General features: G+C 43.3%; 2 protein-coding genes across 3 annotated transcripts in view; one reads left to right on the top strand and one right to left on the bottom strand.

Annotated features, from left to right (window-relative positions):
* The first annotated feature begins 6,830 nt into the window (after positions 1-6,830).
* Positions 6,831-22,833, top strand: part of FAM216B (family with sequence similarity 216 member B) — a 40,280-nt gene continuing 24,277 nt past the window's right edge. For both annotated transcript variants that reach the window (XM_039366749.1, XM_039366748.1), the window contains exons 1-2: positions 6,831-6,967; positions 7,798-7,905. In XM_039366749.1, coding sequence (XP_039222683.1) covers positions 7,898-7,905 — 8 coding nt within the window. In that variant the 5' untranslated portion in view covers positions 6,831-6,967; positions 7,798-7,897. The remainder of the gene's footprint in view (positions 6,968-7,797; positions 7,906-22,833) is intronic.
* LOC120318731 (snaclec bitiscetin subunit beta-like) lies at positions 7,894-18,068 on the bottom strand. The gene is made up of 6 exons (XM_039366747.1): positions 17,925-18,068; positions 13,755-13,858; positions 11,413-11,633; positions 10,091-10,228; positions 9,550-9,691; positions 7,894-8,323 (listed from the first exon to the last, which is right to left on the bottom strand). Exons 2-6 carry the CDS (start codon positions 13,813-13,815, stop codon positions 8,241-8,243), a joined length of 645 nt encoding a protein of 214 aa, XP_039222681.1. The 5' UTR covers positions 13,816-13,858; positions 17,925-18,068; the 3' UTR covers positions 7,894-8,240.

Below are 22,833 nucleotides of genomic sequence, written 5' to 3'. Positions count from 1 at the left end.
AGCATTTCATATCGTAATGCAGCGCCCTTTCCGTATAATTTCTGTCATCTATTTTAAATTAAGTTCTGATAAATTAAAAATTAGTCCTAAAATGGCTTGCTTTACTTGTCATTAACGTTCTCCTGCGGGGATGTAATTTACTTTGCTGCATTTCATACTGGGCTCACCCCATTTTCATTAAATAATTAAAAAAAAGCAACCCCTCATTATTCTTAGGTCGAGCACACCAAGGTATTTGTTCACGAATGCCACCAAAGGTTTGTAATTTGAAAATAATGTATTTAGTTAGTTAAACATTTGTTCTGAATGCATGAAAGGGCTGGAAAAATTATACATCCATGTAACGGTTTTGCAGCCTTATTACCAAGAAGAATTAAGTTCTCAAGATGAAGCATTTGTGATAATTAATAATATCCTCTGTCGATTTAATGTGGTTATGATGAAATCTATCTTCTAGATAAAGAAAGAAAAGAGAATAAATGGATCATATGCAACTTTCAGAGGAAATTAAAAATTCAGCTGATGAGTTGCTCACCATGAATGTTTGTCTCTAATGGCAACAACCAGGTCTATCAAAAACTGGATCTGTTTGCTTAGTCATCTCCCAATTTTCCCCTTGTTTTTATTTCCCAGAAATGAAAACCTCAGAGAGAAAGAAAGAAAGAGAGAGAGAGAGAGACAGCATCAGGGGCAAAGCGTATCCCAAGATAGATGGCTGCCAATCCATATAGTGGGTTGAGGAATTGCAGCCAGTTCCTTACTTGGTGCTAATTCATCGTCTCTTTGAGGTTCTTTTCAAGGTCCAAATCATCTCCATAATAGTGGTTTTAAGGCTGGAAGAAATGAATGGGAAAACCGAACGCTTGCTTGTCTCCAGAATGGGGAAAAAAATAATAATAGCAGACTTTTTCTAGGACATGCTTGAGCTCTCTTGTGTTTATCTAAGTTAGCTTACCAGGAAACCTGATTCACAAAGTTCTCAAGAACTTTACTAAGTTTACTAAGTAGTAGGCCACTATGTGATGACTTGGGCTCAGCTGGTTGAGGTTCCTCACCACAGAGGTGTTACGCATGATTTTTCTTTCAGTGATGTCTTGACGAATGGCTTGATGGGAAGAAGCTTCTGCCCATCTGCTGTGCATACGGAGAAGACTCCGGTTGCTTCTAGTAGCTGATTCCTACGAGGGACTTCTGAGCATCTGATGAAGCCAGCTCTGATTCTTGGAACTGCTGGAAGAATGATCAGGATAGGAAACAAAGCAAAATAATTAAGTCGGTTCACCTCATTTCTCTTTTAGAAGAGGGAACTGGATTGGTTCACCCAGCCTTTTCCAGGAGAATATGAGTTGGAAGGGACCTTGGAGGTCTTCAAGTCCAACCCCCGTGCTCAAACAGGAGACCCTGTATACCATTTCAGACAAATGGCTGTCCATCTCTTCTTAAAAAGCTCCAGTTATGGAGCTCCTGCAATTTCTGGAGGAAAACCGTTCCATTAATTAATTGTTCTCAGAGATGTAGAATGTGAGGGTGACATTTTTTGTCAAATAACAAGATATGACCCAAAGGTGCTTTTTCAAAAGGCAACTGGACTTTGAAGACGTTTTGCTTCTTATCCAAGAAGCTTAGGACAGGAGGGGGAGGGGGAGGGGGAGAGGGAAGAAGGAGAAGGAGAAGGAGGAGGAGGAGGGGAGAGGGAGGGGGAAGAAGGAGAAGAGAAGGAGAAGGAGAAGGAGGAGGAGGGGGAAGAAGGAAGAGGAGGAGAAGAAGGAGGAGGAGGAGGAGGAGGATAAGAAGAAGAAGAAGAAGAAGAAGAAGAAGAAGAAGAAGAAGAAGAAGAAGAAGAAGAAGAAGAAGAAGAAGAAGAAGAAGAAGAAGAAGAAGAAGAAGAAGAAGAAGAAGAAGAAGAAGAAGAAGAAGAAGAAGAAGAAGAAGAAGAAGAAGAAGAAGAAGAAGAAGAAGAAGAAGAAGAAGAAGAAGAAGAAGAAGAAGAAGAAGAAGAAGAAGAAGAAGAAGAAGAAGAAGAAGAAGAAGAAGAAGAAGAAGAAGAAGAAGAAGAAGAAGAAGAAGAAGAAGAAGAAGAAGAAACAAACTATGGCCATCTTTGGGACAACCATGACCTGGATGACTGAGACTCTCCGTAGACATTTAACAAGATACGAGCTAGGCGTGGCATATCCTTTCTTGCTCTCGCGAGCAAGTCAATATATACTATGAAAAGATTATCTTCATACTTTCAGAAATAAAATTGGTAACACGTAGGAAGAACGCTGCGATCAGTTCCCTGATGTGTGTAGCCTGGAAGCCTGTCTACATGCTACGTAGTATTTATAACCTGCTCTACACCAGGCTGGGATGCAATTAATAAAAATAATAATTAAAACCAATGAAACAACCCGTGTGTTTATGGCAGCCAGGCTCTTTAAACAATTACAACCTCAGACAAGTGATTTCCAATTTTCCCCAAAGGGTTCATTAGCCCTGCACCCTCGGCTCTCAGCCTCCGTTAGAATATTGCCAACTAACTCAGTTTCCTATATTGATGTGTGTCTCTCTCTCGGCTGAAGTGGGAATTGAGTTCCCGCTGGTACATCTATTATGTATTTGTAACTAAATAATTTTTATGTCTTACCAAAATAATAAAAAAAGGTTTAATTACTTTTTTTCCCTTCCCTGAATCAGTTCATTTGATCCTGGGAGTTAATTTAGTTTTGGGGTTTAATTGGAAGCGTCTTCCTGTGGATATTTCTTCTCACATCTGGGCCGTGAACTTTTAGATTTAGTTTTTAAATGTAGATCTGTTGGGAGGGATTGAAGGGTTGATGTAGTGACATCTAAGCTCTAATTTAGGAAAGATGTTGTCCTGAAGGCAGGACAAGAAGCAACGGATGGAAACTCATCAAAGAGAGAAACTTCCTGACAGTTAGAACAATTCACCAGTGGAACAACCTGCCTCCAGAAACTGTGAATGCTCCAACACTGGAAGTTTTTAAAAAGAGACTGGACAGCCATTTGTCCGAAATGGTGTAGGGTTTCCTGCCTGAGCAGGGGGTTGGACTAGATGACCTCCAAGATCCCTTCCAACTTTATTATTATTATTATTGTTGTTGTTGTTGTTGTTGTTACTTGCAATTCTGAACATGGGAGAACAGTCTTCACTTTCATGTGTAAAGCAACGAGAACTGGATATGGCTAGTCTAGAGAAAAGAAGGACTAGGGTTGACATGATAACAACATTCCAGTATTTGAGGGGCTGCATCCAGTTTTGATCCCCACATTACAAAAAAGATGTTGAGGCTTTGGCAAAAAAAAAAATATGCAAAGAAGAGCAAATAAAATGATTAAAGGCCTGGAGAGTAAAATATATGAAGAACGATTGCAGGAATTGAATACGGTCAGTCTAGACTCTAGAGCAGTGGTTCTCAATCTTTCTAATGCCGCGACCCCATAATACAGTTCCCCATATTGTGGTGACCCCCAACCACTTATACATCACTGGGTGCCAGGGCCGTGGCCAAAGAAAAGGGGGAAAAATGGCAGACAGTCTTGTTTGGCGACCCCTGTGAAATGGTCGTTCGACCCCAAATGGGGTCCCGACCCACAGGTTGAGAACCACTGGTCTAGAGAAAAGAAGGATCAAGGGGGGCATGATAGCAGTATTCTAGTATTTGAGGGGTTGCCACAAAGATGAGGAGGGGGTCAACTTATTTTCCAAAGCACCAGAAAGCAAGACAAGAAACAATGGATGGAAACCAATCAAAGAGAGAAGCAACCTGGAATTAAGTTGAAATTTCCTGACAGTGAGGACAATTAACCAGTGGAACTACTTGCCTCCAGAAGTTGTGAGGTTTTTAAGAAGAGACTTCCTTCCTTCCTTCCTTCCTTCCTTCCTTCCTTCCTTCCTTCCTTCCTTCCTTCCTTCCTTCCTTCCTTCCTTCCTCTTTCTTTCTTTCTTTCTTTCTTTCTTTCTTTCATTCTTCCTTCCTTCCTTCCTTCCTTCCTTCCTTCCTTCCTTCCTTTCTTTCTTTCTTTCTTTCTTCCCCTTCTTTCCTATTTCTTCCTTCTTCCTTCTGGAAAAAAAATAGTTGCTACCCATCCCTTGACATTTTCCAGGGCTGCCTAGTTTTTGGCCAATTTTGAACTTGTCAGAACAAGCTAGAACTCAAAATAAATAATAACATTAGATCAAGTCTCCTTCGAGTGCAACTCGACTCTAATCCTGCTCCGTTTTTGCGAGGCGTCCAGATTGGCTAGCAGGTGCTTGAAATGCATCAATGGACGGCTTAGTGCAAGAGAACGTTTAAAAGCACTGAAAAAATCAGGAATTAGTGACACTTCCTTCAACCAGAGAAGAAACGTCAGCTTTCAGCTTGGCGGGAAACAAAATCTGAGAAAATCGGAATAAATTAGCACATGTCCCCAGCATCTGCTATCCGAAAAAGCTGTTGCTGAGGCAACAGAATCTGAATTGCCAAGAAATAATTAGAAATTATCCTTATCAGAAAGGCGTGAAGCGTGCTTAAACAGGAGATCCGAGAGACAGTTCTCCTCTCTCCTTGCCTTCAGTCTATCATCTATGACAGTGGTTCTCAACCTTTTTAATGCCGCGACCCCCCCCAACCGGTCGTAAGTCGAGGACTACTCAACCGGTCGTAAGTCGAGGACTACTCAACTGGTGCAGCACCGTTTGCAGAATGGGACTTTTGGCGGGCTCAGCAGGGCAGAGACAGCCTGGACAATTCCTATTGGCTTTGGAAAGCCAATAGAATTAGACTCTATTCAAGAGAGTCTATTCTATTGGCTTTTAAAAGCCAACAGAATAAAAGGGAGTAGCACAGCTAAGGAAAAGGGGGAAAAAAATGGCGGACTGCGTTGTTTGGCGACCCCCATGAAATGGTCGTTCGACCCCAAATGGGGTCCCGACCCACAGGTTGAGAACCACTGATCTATGAAAATGATTTAAACTTAAAAAACGGTTACGTGGCTTGACATTTCAATTCTCATGAAACAACACACACACACACACACACAAAACCCCAGTTGCAAAGCCTCAGCAGTTCCTCAACCTCTCTCTGTGGCTGAGTTGAAGCTTGGCATGATCTTGGGGCTTCGATAGCCAATTTTTTATTTGTATTTTTTATTTTGCTAAGTGGTCCAAAGAAATGAAAGCCTTTTGCCGTTTGGTGATCGGTTCAAGCTCTCCGTGTCTCAGGGGCTGTGGAAATTTTCTTTATGCCCACTCTAGACACCGATTCAGCATAATGTCTTTAAACATGGGGCTAACGCTTCAATGATCATTGAGACCAGTCAAACCGGTCAGTCCTGGAGGAGATCAACCCTGATTGCTCTTGAGAAGGCCAGATCCTGAAGTTGAAACTCAAGTCCTTTGGCCACCTAATGAGAAGGAAGGACTCACTGGAGAAGAGCCTGATGCTGGGAAAGATGGAGGGCAAGAGAAGAAGGGGACGACAGAGAAGGAGGTGGCTGGAGGGAGTCCCTGAAGCAGTAGGCGTGAGCTTCAATGGACTCCAGAAGATGGTAGAGGACAGGAAGGCCTGGAGGAATGTTGTCCATGGGGTCGCGATGGGTCAGACACGACTTCGCAACTAACAACAGTAACAAGTACGTTGAGTGAAAAGATCCATTCTTTGATCTTGTTACTAACTGAACAACTGCAGGGATTCAGTGAACAGCCACGGCAAGAAAAACCGTAAAATGGGGCAAAACTCACTTAACAAATGTCTTACACTTAGCAACGGAAATTTTGGGCTCAACTGTGGTGGTAAATAAAGAAGTATCTATACAACTAGTTAAAGTGGGAAACTCTTATCCCTTGGCATATCTCAGATTCTCTTTTTGAAGAGTTACTTCTTTAGCCCTGATTTCCATTTTGTTGCTTATTAGACTGTAAGGATTAGCTTTCTTTCTTTCTTTCTTTCTTTCTTTCTTTCTTTCTTTCTTTCTTTCTTTCTTTCTTTCTTTCTTTCTTTCTTTCTTTCTTTTTTCTCTCTTTCTTTTTCTTTCTTTCTTTCTTTCTTTCTTTCTTTCTTTTCCTTCCCTCTTCCCTTCCTTTCTTCCTTCCTTCTTCACTGTTTTCCTCTTTTCCTGCATTCCTCCTTTTCTTTTCCTTCCTCCCTCCCTTCCTTCTTTCCTTCTTTCCACTATTTTCCTTCTTTCCTTTCCACTGTTTTTCTTTCTTTCTTTCTTTTTTACTCTTTCTTTCTTTCTCTTTCTTTATTTCTTCCTTCCTTCCTTTCTTCTCTCTCCTCCCTCCCTCTCTCCCTCCTTCCTTCCACTCTTTCTTTCTTTCTTTCTTTCTTTCTTTCTTTCTTTCTTTCTTTCTTTCTTTCTTTCTTTCTTTCTTTCTTTCTTTCTCTTTCTTTCCCTTCCTTCCTTCCTTTCTTGTCTCTCCTCCCTCCCTCTCTTCTTCTTTCCTTCCTGCTATCCACCCTCCCTTTCCCATCAACTAACTAACTTCCTTCCTTCCTTCCTTCCTTCCTTCCTTCCTTCCTTCCTTCCTTCCTTCCTTCCTTCCTTCCTTCCTTCCTTCCTTCCAATTCCTAGGGCTACATTGTCTGAGCTGGGCAGCCAAGTAAACGTTTTATATAAGCAAATAAAACCAACGCCTCTTTGGTCTACGAGATTACAGATATATGTTATTATTGAGTGCCCAAAGCCTGGCCATTTTTCATGGCAACAATGACGATGTTCCTTAATAACATCATTTGTCATCGTGATCTTGACATTCATTTCATTGGCTAAAGGTGTAGCCTTACATTTTGCCTGCACAAAACGATTAGATTTAGATCTCCCCTTTCATTGTTCTGACTTCTTCCTCTTGGCCTTGGCCTTGAGGAATTTCTGGTGGGTTGCATCTATTACGGCAAAGAGGTAAAATTTATTAGTTTATCTGTCAGATTTAGAGACCACCCGTCTCCTTCGCAGAGCGACTATGTGAAATTTGCGCTACGTAAGTTATAATTCACAAACGAAAAGAAAAGTTGTCTGCTTAGGCAGTGCATTGTGATGTATAATGCATACCCTGTATAGCTTAATAACATGTTTGCCTTCATTTGACAGACTTTTGTGTCTTTTGTAGATACCCAGTGGTAGACCTTAAAGTTTTCATTTTGATTTTATTTCTTTTTGGGGTTGTGTGTGATCTTTACTCTGAGCCCAGGATTAAATTGCAACAATGTCTTTTTTCCTTCCTTCCTTCCTTCCTTCCTTCCTCTTCCCTCCCCTTTCTTTCTTTCTTTCTTTCTTTCTTTCTTTCTTTCTTTCTTTCTCTCTCTCTCTTTCTTTTCTTCCATTGTTTTCCTTTCATCTCCTTCCTTCCTCCCTTCCTTCCTTCTTTCCTTCCTTCCTCTTCCCTCCCATTTCTTTCTTTCTTTCTTTCTTTCTTTCTTTCTTTCTTTCTTTCTTTCTTTCTTTCTCTTTTCTTCCATCATTTTCCTTTCATATCCTTCCTTCCTTCCTTTTTTCCTCTTCTTTCTTTCTTTCTTTCTTTCTTTCTTTCTTTCTTTCTTTCTTTCTTTCTTTCTTTCTTTCTTTCTCCCTCCCTCTTTCTTTCTTTCTTTCTTTCTTTCTTTCTTTCTTTCTTTCTTTCTCTCTCTCTCCTTCCATCTCCTTCCTTCCCTCCCTCCCTCCCTCCCTCCCTTCTCTCTCTCTCTCTCTCTCTTTCTTTCTTTTTTCTTCCATCATTTTCCTTTCCTCTCCTTCCTTCCTTCCTTCCTTCCTTCCTTCCTTCCTTCCTTCCTTCCTTCCTTCCTTTCAATTTCTTTTCCTTTTCTTTTACAGCCCTCCAAACAACACTGTTCAATTACCTCTGGGTGGATTTATCTGACATTTGTAAGGCAGCGTCTTTCCCCCCATCTTAAAAGCATGACTAGGCCATTACATGCTGAAGTAAGTGATGTTTAATGAATGATTTGTAATTAGTTTTAAATTAAAGCTTTCTCGCTGCAATTGTGGAAGGTATAAGTAGCCCATAGATCTCATTAAGCACTCAAATCAAGCCGGATTTTCTTAAACAATGCGTTCTATTATGGTGCTTTAAATAATGATTGGTGTCAATCTAAGTCAAGACGATTGATGATTCTTTTGCATTTGAACTTGCAGGAGTGTATTTATAGGTGCACGTTCTCAAAAGGAAGAAATTCCTGGTCAATTATCTCTATTTCAGGGTTGACCCATTTGAGTAGTTCCTACGGAATAAGGCTTTTTTTTTTTTCTGGTGCAAATTATGGAGGCGTCAAATCTGGTTTGTAGCCGCAGATAAAAGGTAGCCTCGTTTGACAGTTGGCACCATCCCATCGACCATGACCTGGGAGTGAAAAACATGGAAATGTCAGCAAAAGAGCAAATGAAAAACTAGAATTGGAACGGCTTGGCCTCCAGAAGTTGTGGGTGCTCCATCACTGGAGGTTTCCAAGAAAAGATTGGACAGACATTTGTCCGAAATGGGATAAGATCCCCTGCTTAGGCAGGGGGTTGGACTAGAAGACCTCCAAGGTCCCTTCCCACTTTGCTATTCTTTATAAGGACTCTTTTAAGAGAGAGATAAAACAAGTCCTGCGATTGCATTTTTCAGGGGGGCAATGGAATGAAAAGGGGTGACGCGGGGGCGAAGGATCGAAAAGGGGGCGACATGGGGGCGATGGAGTGAGACGTTTTGGGGACACTTTTGAGACTTTTTCGTACAGTGAATCGCTGTATATCTGTCGTACAAAAACATCAGATCGCTGGCTATTAGTGGATTGAATTGTGTTTTCAAATGTTCCTCCAGCTAGCTTCAGTACAGAACGCCGTACATATGTGAATACGCATCGCTTATCTTCATGCGCGTTGCGCAGCAGCCTCTACCCATACAGTGGCGCGCCATTGGCCAGAATATGGGAGATATGGGAAAAAGACTGGAAGTAAATTATTTGCATCGATATGTCCTGATGACAATTTTAAACACAAATTTTAAATAATTTTAAAAACAAAAAAAGGGTTTGCATAAATTGAAGAATTATTTCCTATGTGGTGATTGAGAAGTTGTGTTGGGGGAGGGGGGCGATGACAGCTTCCTCATTGGCTCAAGGAGGGCGATTCGTTCAAAAAGGTTAAGAACCACTGACTTAAACCATCTACAGCAGTGGTTCTCAACCTGTGGGTCGGGACCCCATTTGGGGTCGAACGACCATTTCACGGGGGTCGCCAAACAATGCAGTCCACCATTTTTTTCCTCTTTTCCTTAGCTGTGCCCCTCCCTTTTATTCTATTGGCTTTTGAAAGCCAATAGAACAGACTCTCTTGAATAGAGTTTAATTCTATTGGCTTTCAAAAGCCAATAGGAATTGTCCAGGCTGTCTCTGCCCTGCTGAGCCCGCCAAAAGTCCCATTCTGCAAACGGTGCCGCACCAGTTGAGTAGTCCTCGACTTACGACCGGTTGAGTAGTCCTCGACTTACGACCAGTTGGGGGTCGCGGCATTAAAAAGGTTGAGAACCTCTGATCTACAGCTTGTGAAAAGATGGAAAGAGTCTACAATATTTGTAGGAAATACCTCCTAAATTGATTTGCAAGCAGATCCGGACATTCAGGCCCAGGATTTCTTTAATGGTTCCGCCCACCAAATTAAGAATTGAACTCAGGGGACGCTGAAGGAAATTCGGCCTGGAGCCGTCACTCCATTGGAGAGAGCTGCCCTGGAGAAAAATAAAAGGAGAACCTCATGAGATCTGGCGTCCTGGAGGTGCTTTTTCCGAGAGGCCACTAGACTTTCTGCTTTTTCCTTGAAGGCATTTCACCGCTTCCCATCCGAGAAGCTTCTGAATGAAAATCTGGGTTACTGACTTACCTGTAATGTAATCAGGTCAAGGAATATTCGGACTAGCCACGATAGAGACTGACTAGCAAAGAGATTATTATTATTTTTTGACAGAAGTGGACCCAATACAGGCAAGTCCCCGACTTACAACTGCAACTGAGCCCAATGTTTCTGCTGTTAAAGCAAAAAACGAAACTTCTTGATTGATTGATTGATTGATTATTACTATTAAAGAGTGAAGCTCAAAGTCGCCAGATGTTTTTAAAGCTGGACGTACCTTTTGGTGGCTTCCTCCTATCCAGAACAGAACCGGTTTTCGTGCTTGGTAAATGGCCAGCTTCACCAGGAAGGCGTTGTGTTGGGCACTCGAGATGCTGGTCAGGTGTCCGTTTGGGATGAAGCTTTGGCAAGTCCTCTAGGAAGTAATGATCGGAGAGAGGAAGGTAAACGGAGCAGCTGTGAATCGGAGGCGTGCTTCAGACTGGAGTGTGTGCGGGAATGGAGTGAAGAGAGAGGGAAGAGGGAGGGAACTAGGGAAGAATAAGAGAAGGGGAAAGGGAAAGGGAGGGAAGAAATGGAAGGGAGAAAGGGAGGCAGAAAAGAAAGAGGGAAGGAGTAGGAAGAAAGGAAGGAGAGAAAGAGATAGGAATCCGGGAGAGAAGGAAAAGGGAAAAGGAGATGGAAGGAAGGAAGGAAGGAAGGAAGGAAGGAAGGAAGGAAGGAAGGAAGGAAGGAAGGATGGAAGGAAGGAAGAAAAAATGAAAGAGAAGGAAGGAAAATGAAAGGGAAGGAAAGAAGGAAGGAGGAAAGGAAGGAAGGAAAGAAGGGAGGAAAGAAAGAAAAAGGAAAGGAAAGGAAGGAAAGAAAGAAGGGAGAAAGGAAAGAAGGAAGGAAGGAAGGAAAAATGAAAGAGAAGGAAGGAAAATGAAAGGGAAGGAAAGAAGGAATGAGGAAAGGAAGGAAAGAAGGGAGGAAAGAAAGAAAAAGGAAAGGAAAGGAAAGGAAGGAAAGAAAGAAGGGAGGAAGGAAGGAAAGAAAGAAGGAAGGAAAAATGAAAGGAAGGAAAATGAAAGGGAAGGAAAAAAGGAAGGAGGAAAGGAAGGAAGGAAAGAAGGGAGGAAAGAAAGAAAAATGAAAGGAAAGGAAGGAAAGAAAGAAGGGAGGGAGGAAGGAAGGAAAGAAGGAAGGAAGGAAGGAAGGAAGGAAGGAAGGAAGGAAGGAAGGAAGGAAGGAAGGAAGGAAGGAAGGAAAGAAGGGAGGGAGGGAGCGAGGGAGCGAGGGAGGGAGGGAGAGAGGAAGGAAAAAAGTCAAGCAAATAAGAATATGAGGGAGACAGAAAATAAAACATTCCATGGATCAATATGTCTGGAACGTCACAGAGTGCTAGAGAACTCTGTCAATGCTTCTTCACCTCCAGGCCTCCGAGGCCTAGAACGGACTTCCAGAAACAGCCTGGGTTCCGCCGGTTCTCCGTAGTCAACAAAACTTAGCTACCGGTTCTACCGAACCGGTGCCAACCGGCTGAATCCCATGACTGAGACAGGGTGTTTGGATAAGAAAAATCTCCTTTGAAGAGGATGGCTGGGAAGATGTCCATACCTCAGCTTCTGCCCACGTCCGTTGCTCCTGGACATACATGTAGCAGTGGCCCGAATAACTCATCCAGCCATCTCGACAACCTTCTTGACAAAAAGAGCTTCGGTATTCCAGAGCGGAGTCAGGAACTAGGAGGACGTCAGACTTCGCGGGAGGAAGATTGTTTTGAACGCCGGCATTCGGGTAAAAGGGCCGCTGGCCGTGGGGCTGGATCCATCTGTGGCCTTTTAAGAGACAACCAAGTCAACAATAAAAAGACGTAAGGAGAATTCCCCCCCCCTTTTAATACAAGAAAGCCACCATATTGGAAAATAAATGCCTGCACACCACCCCCAGAAGAGACAAGTTTCCCCCGAAGTAAAACCATTCAAGTGGCCGGCCCCTCTGAATGGATAGTTTCCATTCATCAAGACCAGGGGTAGTCAACCTTGGGTCTTTTATGACTCGTGGACTTCAACTCCCAGAATTCCTGAGCCAGCTTAGCTGGCTCAGGAATTCTGGGAGTTGAAGTCCACGAGTCATAAAAGACCCAAGGTTGACTACCCCTGATCAAGACAAACTATTCATAAACAAAACTACAGCGACAACTTCCACGGAAGACAGGAACTGTTCCAATTAAAAAGCAGGGACATATAAAACCTACATTCCCCACCCAGTGTCCAAGACATGGCATGACCTCCCAGCCACAAGGAGTCAGACAACAATAACTGGAATACTAAAAGGACACACTCACGCACAGATTAAAGTACATTTCACAACCAACCTAGGCATCTCAATCACAAAGGCCTGAAGCAGTGATGGCGAACCTTTTAGAGACCGAGTGCCCAAACTGCAACCCAAAACCCACGTATGCACCGTCGGGTGCTGGGTGGGCGTGGCCCATCAACTGGGTGTGGCCCATTGGCTGGGCGTGGCCCATTGGCTGGGCGTGGCAGCGGTGGTAACGGCAGACTGGGTGGGGCTAAAAAGTTCAATCCATCATTTCCAACTTTGCAAGATCTTTTTTTTCCCGCGAGAAGTTGAAATTGACTGATTGATTGAACTTTTTTTATTTTTGCACACAGCGGCGGAGGCCTCAAACGAGAAGGTTTTATAAAACCCAGCTGAAGGCCTAGGACTGGGGCGACGTTGTGCGTGCTCACAGAGAGGGCTCTGAGTGCCGCCTCTGGCACCCGTGCCATAGGTTCGCCACCACTGGCCTAAAGAATGTATAAAAGCCCGCCTACTCTCAACCCATTTGGTCAGCCACCTCAGAAACATGCTGCTGTCACTGTAGTTCCTGGCTACCAAAGGAACAAGAACTCCTTTCCAGTGTATGTCTGTTTGGAGACTAGAAATAATAGAGGAGAATAAATATGGAAAGGTCAAAAGTGAAAATATGTGTATAATAATGTATAATAATAATAATATGAGTTATTCTTAGTAAGAAGTAGAACATGAAGGAAGAAAAATGTAAATAAGAAATAATGGGGCTATAAGGACAAATATTCTAAAGAAGAATAAGGGGGAAATGTAAATATTAGATTACTGTTACATAATTGCTGTAAAAAAAAAGGAGGAGTATATATGGTGTGTGTATGTGTGTTATGTTTTGCTTTGTTCTGTTTTGTCTTGTTGGTTAAAAATAAAAAATAATAATAATAAAAAAAGAACTCCTTTCCAAAATGCAGCCTCTCTTTTATTTCAGCGTCTTTCTCCCGGCTTGGAACTGGAGCAGATTTTACTTCCAACAAAGAGAAGCGGCCCATCCAGTTCCCACAAATGGTAGAAAGAGCCCAAATTGGACACCCCCAAAACTTTTTTTTTTTATAGAATTGTCTCTGGAGATTGTCCATCTTCCAGGTTGTCGCTGTCCCAAATGTGCTTTTTCTCCAAAAGGCAGCTGGATTTTCCTAGTTTATTTTCTTGAAAATGTTTCGGTTCTCACCCTAGAAGCTTTTTCCCTTCTGAAAAAGAAGAACTGAAGAAGCTTCTTGGATAAGAAGCAAAATGTGTTCAAGGTGTTTCTCTCTGTGTGTGTCTGTTTGTGTATGGAATTGCTATTGCAGTTTACCCTTCATCTCCTTAAGCAAAGGGCAGTTGTGATTTTAAAAAAATCGGAAGGCACGCAGGCCCCTTTAAGACTGATATGGCTAATCAGGCCATTAATTTATCTTTTCCCAAACAAGATGTGCTATAACCACCACTGCCGTATGTTCTCCTTGCTCTGGGCTTCTTGTTGCATGTAAATTTCCATAAATCCTGCCTCATATCGGCCAGGCTGTCTAGGGATTATGGAGGTTACAACACAGCTGTCTGGCTGAGAGGGTGTGATTCCACAAGATCACGAAACCCTTGACTCTCACCTTCAGAAAAAGGGAGAAGCAGCGATGTCAGGAAGAACCACGGAAGAATTTGCAGCCTCATTTCCCCGTTGTGGGACGTTCACCCAGCACGAAGCAAGGACCCCCTGAAATGAAAACTGGAATTTATATTTCCTTACCTGTTCACAGGTATTTGAAGCTACCTTCAGATCACTCCGACCTTAAACATTAATTTACTGGGTTAATTAATGATACACTCGCTATTAAATTATAGAATAGAATCCTTGTGTGATTGGACACAAAAGGAATTTGTCTTTAAGAATCTGGTTCTTTTGAGACACAGAATATAAAGTAGATGATGGTAAGGTGGCTGCCCTTTTAGACTTCACGATAAAGCAGAATAGGTAATGTGGCTTTCCCAACATTTTGTAAATGTTTGTCAGTTTGGGAAGTTTAGGATGTCCAACTTCAGAGAAGATGCCACCTCAAGCCTCTAGTATGTCCCAAGAATGTCCCACCCAAATTCAGCAGTAAAATGTCTAATTCTTAGTAGCCCCAAATGAAGTTCAAAATGGTTAAAGTAGAACTGGGAGATCTTAGGAGGGAAAACAAACTACTTTTTACAGATTAACAGAAAATAATAGAGTCGGAAGTGACCTTGGAGATCTTCTAGTCCATCCATCTCCACAAACAGGAGACCCTATACCATTCCAGACAAGTGGCTGTCGAGTTTCTTCTTAAAAACCTCCAGTGATGGAGCATCCATGACTTCTGGTGGCAAGCTGTTCCACTGGTTAATTGTTCTCTCTGTCAGAAAGTTTCTCCTTAGTTCTAGGTTGGTTCTCTCCTTGATTAGTTTCCATCCGTTGCTTCTTGTCCTGCCTTCGGGTACTTTGGAGAAGAGCTTGACTCCCTCTTCTTTGGGGCAGCCCCTGAGATACTGGAAGGCTGCTATCATGTTACCTCTCGTCCTTCTCTTCATTAAACTAGACATACCCAATTCCAACAACCGTTCCTTATATGTTTTAGCCTCCAGTCCCCTAATCATCTTTGTTGCTTTTCTCTGCACTCTTTCTAGAGTCTCAACATCTTTTTTACATCGTGGTGACCAAAACTGGACACAGTATTCCAGATGTGGCCTTACCAAGGCTTATAAAGTAGTACTAACACTACACATGATCTTGATTCTATCCCTCTGTTAAATAGAACCTAAGATAGCATTGGCTTTTTTTGGTGCCTGTTTACATACCCCTAAACAGGAGCCTAGAAGTTTCAACTCAACCTGATGGCATCGTCAAATCCCCTGGCATGTACCCTGTGGTTCCATGTGGTGACTGACGGAGGTGGACAGGCACCAGTTATCCTCAGAGGTGTCCACTGGAGGAATTAAAATATCAGGATGGGAGCAGTGGCTACACAATTGAGGCCCCCACCTTGTTTTATGTGCAACACTTTGTCTGCACAAAGAGCTGTAGGGGGGGGGGCAGTTGTTAGAATGCAGTACTGCAGGTAAACTCTGCCCACAGCCAGCAGTTCGATCCTGACTGGCTCAAGGTTGACTCAGCCTTCCATCCTTCCGAGGTCGATAAAATGAGGACCCAGATTATTGGGGGTGACAAGCTGAATCTGTAAACTGCTTAGAGGGGGCTGTAAAAGCACTGTGAAGTGGTATATAAGTCTAAGTGCTATTTCTATTCTATTCTATTCTATTCTATTTCTTATTCCATTCTGTTCTGTTTTGTTCCATTTCTTATTCTATTCTGTTCTGTTCTTTGCCATGGTAGTGCAGTGGTTAGACTGCAGTACTGCAAGCAGATTCTGCCCACTGCCAGGAGTTCAATCCTGATGGTTCAAGGTTGACTCAGCCTTCCATCTTTCCAAGGTCGCTAAAATGAGGACCTAGATTGCTAGGGGTGACATGCTGACTCTGTAAACCGCTTAGAGGGGGCTGTAAAACACTATGAAGCGATATATAAGTCTCAGTTCTATTGCCCCTTCCTTCCTTCCTTCCTTCCTTCCTTCCTTCCTTCCTTCCTTCCTTCCTTCCTTCCTTCCTTCCTTCCTTCCTTCCTTGATGGGACAGTGGTTAGAATGCCGTATTGCAGGCTGACTCTGCCCACTGCCAGCAGTTAGATCCTGACACTCAAGGTGGACTCAGCCTTCCGTCCTTCTGAGGTCAGTAAAAGGAGCACCCAGATCATTGGTGGGGCAACAGGCTGACTCTGTAAACCGTTTAGAGAGGGCTATAAAAGCACAGTGAAGTGGTATATAAGTCTAAGTGCTAATGCTATTAAGGGCTGTGGTGGCGCTATGGTTAGAATGCCGTATTGCAGGCTGACTCTGCCCATTGCCAGCAGTTCGATCGTGACCGGCTCAAGGTTGACTCAGCCTTCCATTCTTCTGAAGTCAGTAAAATGGGGACCCAGATTGTTAGGGGCAAATACGTTGACTCTGTAAACCACTTATAGAGGGCTATAAAGCACTGTGAAACGGTATAAAAGTCTAAATGCTGATGCTGTTGCTATTGCTGCACAGCCACGGCTGCCATCTTGCCACACATTTTGCAACACGCCCACAGCCCACAGAGGCTTTCAGCTGTCTAGCGTTTGACCCAGTTGCTTTGAATGACAATTGGGAAGCAAAGTTTCTCCAAACTGTTTTCTGCACTGGAGAGAGAGTCCACATGCTTCGCATACATAAGCAGTCGTGGACCTAGCAGCCTTCCACGAACATATTGCCATGCGTTCTGGGATTGCACAATTATAAATTGTAATTATGGAATGCATTTGCATGCGCTTATGGAAACCCCTTCGTTGTGCACCGAGTGCTCGCCTGGGAAAAAAACGTCCACCTCCCACGTAATTTAAGCATTTTCCAAACGTCCAGCCCAGGAGTTCAAATTGGGCCGAGCAGATAATTAACAATTTGTGCAGCTGTCTGGGAAATTAGCGCAAGGTATCTGGGTGTACAGGCACCTGTCAATCAATCCCTGGGTCTTCAGAGACCACCCGGGAGAAAATATTCTGCAACAATCTAAATTAAAATAGAATAGAGCTGGAAGGGAGCTGGAGGCTTATCTGTGTCCTCAGAGTCAGCTGAGTAGTGCAGATGGTTGGAACTGCTGAAAGGAGTGTGTTCTAGAAGGTTCCAAGAAGACTCCACACCCATTTGCACCACTCAGATGACCCCGAGGACACAGATAAACCTCCAGGTGGCCTCAACGACCCTCTAAAACAGTGGTTCTCAACCTATTTATTTATTTATTTATTTATTTATGAGACTTATATACCGCTTTAAGTGCAAGCACTCTCTAAGCGGTGTACACCAGTAAGCAATGTATATATATATTTACATTGCCCCCAACAATCTGGGTCCTCATTTTACCTACCCCGGAAGGATGGAAGGCTGAGTCAACCTTGAGCCGGTGAGATTTGAACCGCTGACCTGCTGAACACAGTCAGCTAAAGTGGCCTGCACTACTGCATTCTAACTGCTGCGCCACCTCGGCTCATATCAACCTATGGGTCGTGACCCCATTTGGGGTCAAACAACCATTTCACGGGGGTCGCCAAAGAACACAGTCCGCCATTTTTTCCCCCTTTTCCTTAGCTGTGCTACTCCCTTTTATTCTATTGGCTTTTGAAAGCCAATAGAATAGACTCTCTTGAATAGAATCTAATTCTATTGGCTTTCAAAAGCCAGTAGGAATTGTCCAGGCTGTCTCTGCCCTGCTGAGCCCACCAAAAGTCCCATTCTGCAAACGGTGCTGCACCAGTTGAGTAGTCCTCGACTTATGACCGGTTGAGTAGTCCTCGACTTACGACCGGTTGGGAGTCGCGGCATTAAAAAGGTTGAGAACCACTGAAGTAGAACCTTTGTTTTGTTTTGTTTTTTTTAAAAAAGTAGCTTTTCTTTGAGCATCAAATGCAGGATAGCCAACAATGGAGGAGAATGTGCTAACTCTTTCTCTTAGGATTCCAAGAAGCCAGCTACATTTCTGAATTCTCCCCACGAGTTTATTTCTTATGGCATATCAATAGCTGTTTAATATTAATGCCTAGACTGCTATATGGAGATTTTGATGATAGGAGGGGGGGGAGATGTCGAGACAGAAGCTTTTAAAACAGCAAGAAGGAATTAAGAGCCATGAAAAATACATGCCATTAAACAAAGCACCCGTATAACGCAATGCACCTGTTCAATAGATGTTACCTGTTTTGTAGATATTTCGTTCTCCTTTTTTGATCCTTGGCAGGCAGTAGGAGAGCTTTTGTGACTCCTGTGTAGAAGGAGGCTAATAAAAAGCTATCCAATTCTTATGTACTTTCGGCTTCTTAAGCAAAGAAAGGTGTATTGGGTTGCCTTGTTGATTTTGCTAGTGATCCCTAAAGGTTTCAGAAGCACACACCTGGGGTTTCTTTTGCCATCAAGTTGGGACTTACCAATACACACAGCGGGATGAGAGGCAGCCAGGCCAGTTGGGGCTCTGGAAGAACAAAGTTCCTTGGGTTGACAAGAGAGACGGTTGAATGATCAGGAACTGCAGAACAAAAATTGAAGATGCTGGTCAAATGGTCTTCCTTTCCCGGAAGTGGACAAAACTCTGGTCCAGCTACTCCGACGTTTAAACTCAGTTTGAAGGAAAGACCTACTCTCTCGTTTATGAATAGGCTGAATTTTTAGCAGAACAACACAGTAAGAGAGATTAAACACCGACGGAGATTAGCCCAAGGTTATCTTTTGAAGGTGGAGGGCAGATCAGAATTTATGTAGCCCTGTTCTCTTTGAAACCTCTTCAAAGAAAAACAAGAAAGTCCCGAAAAAGCACCTTTGGAATGGAGTTGGAAGGGACCTTGGAGGTCATCTAGTCCAACCCCCTGCTCAGGCAGGAAACCCTATACCATTTCAGACAAATTGCTGTCCAATCTCGTCTTAAAAACTTCCAGGGATGGAGCTCCCACAACTTCTGGAGGCAAGTCGTTCCACGGGTTAATTGTTTCCAATGAGAGGACGTTAATCTCCTTAATTTCAGGTTGCTTCTTTCTTTGATGAGTTTCCATCCATTGTTTCTCGTCTTGCCTTCTGGTGCTTTGGAAAATAAATGGACCCCCTCCTCTTTGCGGCAGCCCCTCAAATACTGCTATCATGTTGCCCCTTCTCCTGCTTTTTTCTAGAGTCTAGACTATCCAAGCCCAAATCCTGCAGCTGTTCTTCATATGCTTTGGAGAAGAGCTTGACTCCCTCTTCTTTGGGGCAGCCCCTGAGATACTGGAAGGCTGCTATCCTGTCCCCCCTCGTCCTTCTCTTCATTAAACTAGACATCCCCAATTCCAGCAACCGTTCCTTGTATGTTTTAGCCTCCAGTCCCCTGATAATCTTTGTTGCTCTTCTCTGCACTCTTTCTAGAGCAGTGGTTCTCAACCTTTCTAATGCCGCGACCCCATAATACAGTTCCCCATGTTGTGGTGACCCCCAACCACTTATACATCACCGGGTGCCAGGGGCGTGGCCAAAGAAAAGGGGAAAAAATGGCGGACAGCCTTGTTTGGCGACCCCCGTGAAATGGTCGTTCGACCCCAAATGGGGTCCCGACCCACAGGTTGAGAACCACTGGTCTAGAATCTCAACATGTTACTGGATGACTGTATAACTTCTGCCATTGTAGAAAATACCTTAGTTTGTTAAAAAATGCGGCGCTGATAGGAAAGGAAGCATCACCAATATCAGTGGGACCGTCAATATCTAACTTTACTTATACCTATGGATAATCCTCATTTTGCTGTCGTTTCTTAGTAGCACAAGCTGGCATCTTCCGAAAGTGGAGGGTGTTGTTTTTTTAAAAAAAATATTTGTTTATTTTATTTTCTGCCACCGGAATTACGGGACATTCGGAGGTGAAATCAGAATGTGAACAGTGTGTGATCAGGCTTCTTCCCTTAAAAAAAAAAAAAATCTTACTTAGAGAAAAGTGGTACAGTTACTCCTTGACGTATGTCCGCAATGGAACCCAACCTTTCCGTTGCTAAGGGAGATACGGGTGAAGTGAATTTTATGACCTTTCTCACCACAGTTGTTAAACGAGACACAGGTTATTCAGTGAGTCTGGCTGAATTTGAATTTGCTCGGCAGAAGGGGGATCACGTGATCACGGCTGTCATTTTGAACGGTCACTAAATTAATTGTTGTAAGTCAGGGAGAAGGCGTGGCTGTTGAATCTTGCTGGTTTCCCTCCCTACGAAGTTTTTTCTTAAATAAACATGACTTCACCAATGCAAGCACCACCTTATGTTTGATTTAGTGTCGGTTATTAAAAGAGGACGACAGAGAATGAGATGGCTGGATGGAGTCACTGAAGCAGTAGGTGTGAACGTAAATGGACTCCAGAAGATGGTAGAGGACAGGAAGACCTGGAGGAACGTTGTCCATGGGGTCGCGATGGGTCGGACACGACTTCGCAATTAACAACAACAATAACATTAAAAGGTTTAAGGGAGAGAGAGAGAGAGAGAGAGAGAGAGAGAGAGAGAGAGAGAGAGAGAGAGAGAGAGAGAGAGAGAGAGAGAGAGAGAGAGAGAGAGAGAGAGAGGATCACCGTGATATTTACTCTGGCTTTCCTAAATAACGAAACTTTCAGGATGTTTAAGGCTCCGTTCAAGCTCAATTTAACACACACACACAATCTTCTCTTTCGTTTTGCCTTTTGTTAAACCCAATTCTAATATTTGAATACTCTTGGGTTCCACTAAACAATCTTAGAATGTATTTGCACTCTTTTAAACAGCCCTTTGAGGTGATGGATTAGGATTGGCACCAAATATTTATAAATGGATGAAAGAGGTTCTCATTTTCCGCCTGCTTGTTCTGTAGTCAGGCGGACTTTGGTTCTGTTCGTGATGAGAATTAGGAAGCAACGTCAAATAATTGGAAAGTTGAACTCCTATCACCGAAGGATTCATCCCAAAGAAAGAATCTCCCAATCAAGAGGGGGGGAGCACACTTCAGGAGGGAAAACCCAACCTTGAAGAGCCCTTAAAAGTATGTGAGTGTGTACAGGTGTGTGTAGAGACAGGGCAGGAAGATCGACGGACCAGAAGATGCAACCACCAAGGAAATAGCTGCATCAACTCTACAACTGTCAGTTGTAAAAGAATAGAACGTTTACAAAAAGAAAAATTTGGAAGTCAATCAATCAGAATAGAATTGTAAGGGACCTTGGAGGTCTTCTAGTCCAACCCCCTGCTCAAGCAGGTGACCCTATACCACTTCAGACAAGGGCCTGTCCCGTCTCCTTAAAAATCTCCAGTGATGGAGCGCCCACAACTTCTGGTGGCAAGTTGTTCCAAATGTCCTCACTGTTAGGAAGTTTCTCCTTAATTCCAGGTTGCTTCTCTCCTTGAGGAGTTTCCATCCATTGTTTCCTGTCTTGCCTTCTGATGCTTTGGAAAATAAATGGACCCCCTCCTCCTCCTCTTTGTGGCTGCCCCTCAAATATTGGAAGACTGCAATCACATCCCCCCTTCTCCTTCTTTTCTCTAGACTCTCCAAGCCCAAATCCTGCAACCGTTCTTCGTACGTTTTAGTCTGCAGGCTTTTAATCGCCTTAGTTGCTCTTCTCTGCACTTTTCCCGAAGTCTCAACATCAAAATCTGAAGAGGAAGAGTCCAAAACCCAACCCAAAGATACAAATGAAGTCAAAGAATTGCAAAGGAATATGGGAGACAAGGGCACAGGAGATCTTCGTAGATAATCCCCCATAACCAATGGGTCCAGTATAGATGGAGGAGTTGAAAAACAACTGACCGAGAAGGCAGTCAGTTGCTTCGGGGCATTGCCACCATCCGAAGGAGATTATCTTATCCTTGCAAAGAATATGGAGGACAGGACAATAATAACAGAAGAACAGATTTGTAAGTGACCGTGGAGGTCTTGTAGTCCGATGTTGCTACCAATTTCTGCAAGGGTCCTGGCACATCCTGTCATTGGCAGTCAAGATTAGTATTTGTTGCTTTTCCTCTCCTCCTTATCCTAAAATGCATATGGTGAAAAACAGCAAGGTTCTACATTTAGGCAAGAAAAACCAAATGCACAAGTACAGCATAGGTGGCACCATGCTCAATAGTAGTAACTGTGAGAGGGACCTCGGAGTCCTAGTAGACAATCACCTAAATGTGAGCCAGCAGTGTGCGGCAGCTGCCAAAAAGGCCAACACAGTGCTGGGCTGCATTAACAGAGGGAGAGAATCAAGATCACGTGAAGTATTAATGCCACTCTACAATGCCTTGGTAAGGCCACACTTGGAATACTGCATCCAGTTTTGGTCACCATGATGTAAAAAAGATGTTGAGACTCTAGAAAGAGTGCAGAGAAGAGCAACAAAGAGGATTAGGGGACTGGAGGCTAAAACATATAAGGAACGGTTGCTAGAATTGGGTATGTCTAGTTTAACAAAGAGAAAGATGAGGGGGGACATGATAGCAGCCTTCCAATATCTCAGGGGCTGCCCCAAAGAAGAGGGAGTCAAGCTATTCTCCAAAGTGCCTGAAGGCAGGATAAGAAGCAATAGGTGGAAACTAATCAAGGAGAGAAGCAACCTAGAACTAAGGAGAAACTTCCTGACAGTGAGAACAATTCACCAGTGGAACAAGCTGCCTCCAGAAGCAGTAAATGCTCCAACACTGGAAGTTTTTAAGAAGAGACTGGACAGCCATTTGTCCACAATGGTGTAGGGTTTCCTGCCTGAGCAGGGGGTTGGACTAGATGACCTCCAAGGTCCCTTTCAACTTTACTCCTATTATTATTATTATTATTATTATTCTGCTGGCAGTTAACCTCCTTCTGTTTATGTAGATGTGTTATTTTTAAAAGCAATTTCTTTGACCCTCCTTCCCACAAACCCTTTGGAGAACGTCAACTTTCTCTCCTAGTAGATGCTGTAGGGGGAGAGATAAGAGGAGCAGAACCTTTATTTTGAACGAGATGAAACTCCTTCCAACCTCTTCAGAGCTGCTTTGTTTTGTGACCTCTAAGGGGAAGCTTAGAATGAAGCCGTTGGCAGGATGTGGAGTCTTTGCCCAGCCTTCTCCCCTAGGTGGGATTCCTCTATATTTCTTTTCTTCTCCAC

The sequence above is a fragment of the Crotalus tigris genome, unplaced genomic scaffold (assembly GCF_016545835.1).
Source record: "Crotalus tigris isolate CLP2741 ecotype Arizona unplaced genomic scaffold, ASM1654583v1 scf7180000020351.1464749751:1500972, whole genome shotgun sequence".
Lineage (NCBI taxonomy): Eukaryota > Metazoa > Chordata > Lepidosauria > Squamata > Viperidae > Crotalus > Crotalus tigris.
This window is presented reverse-complemented; position numbering and strand designations above follow the sequence as displayed.

Bases quoted from the DNA above. Each gene is read 5' to 3' on its own strand.
- LOC120318731 (XM_039366747.1), bottom strand. From the start codon at position 13,815: ATGAGGCTGCAAATTCTTCCGTGGTTCTTCCTGACATCGCTGCTTCTC. The intron at 9,692-10,090 runs GTACGTCCAGCT...ATTTTTCTCCAG, and splicing joins TAGGAGGAAGCCACCAAAAG to GGCAGCTCTCTCCAATGGAG. The intron at 8,324-9,549 runs GTATTTCCTACA...TTTCACTCCCAG, and splicing joins CTTGCAAATCAATTTAGGAG to GTCATGGTCGATGGGATGGT.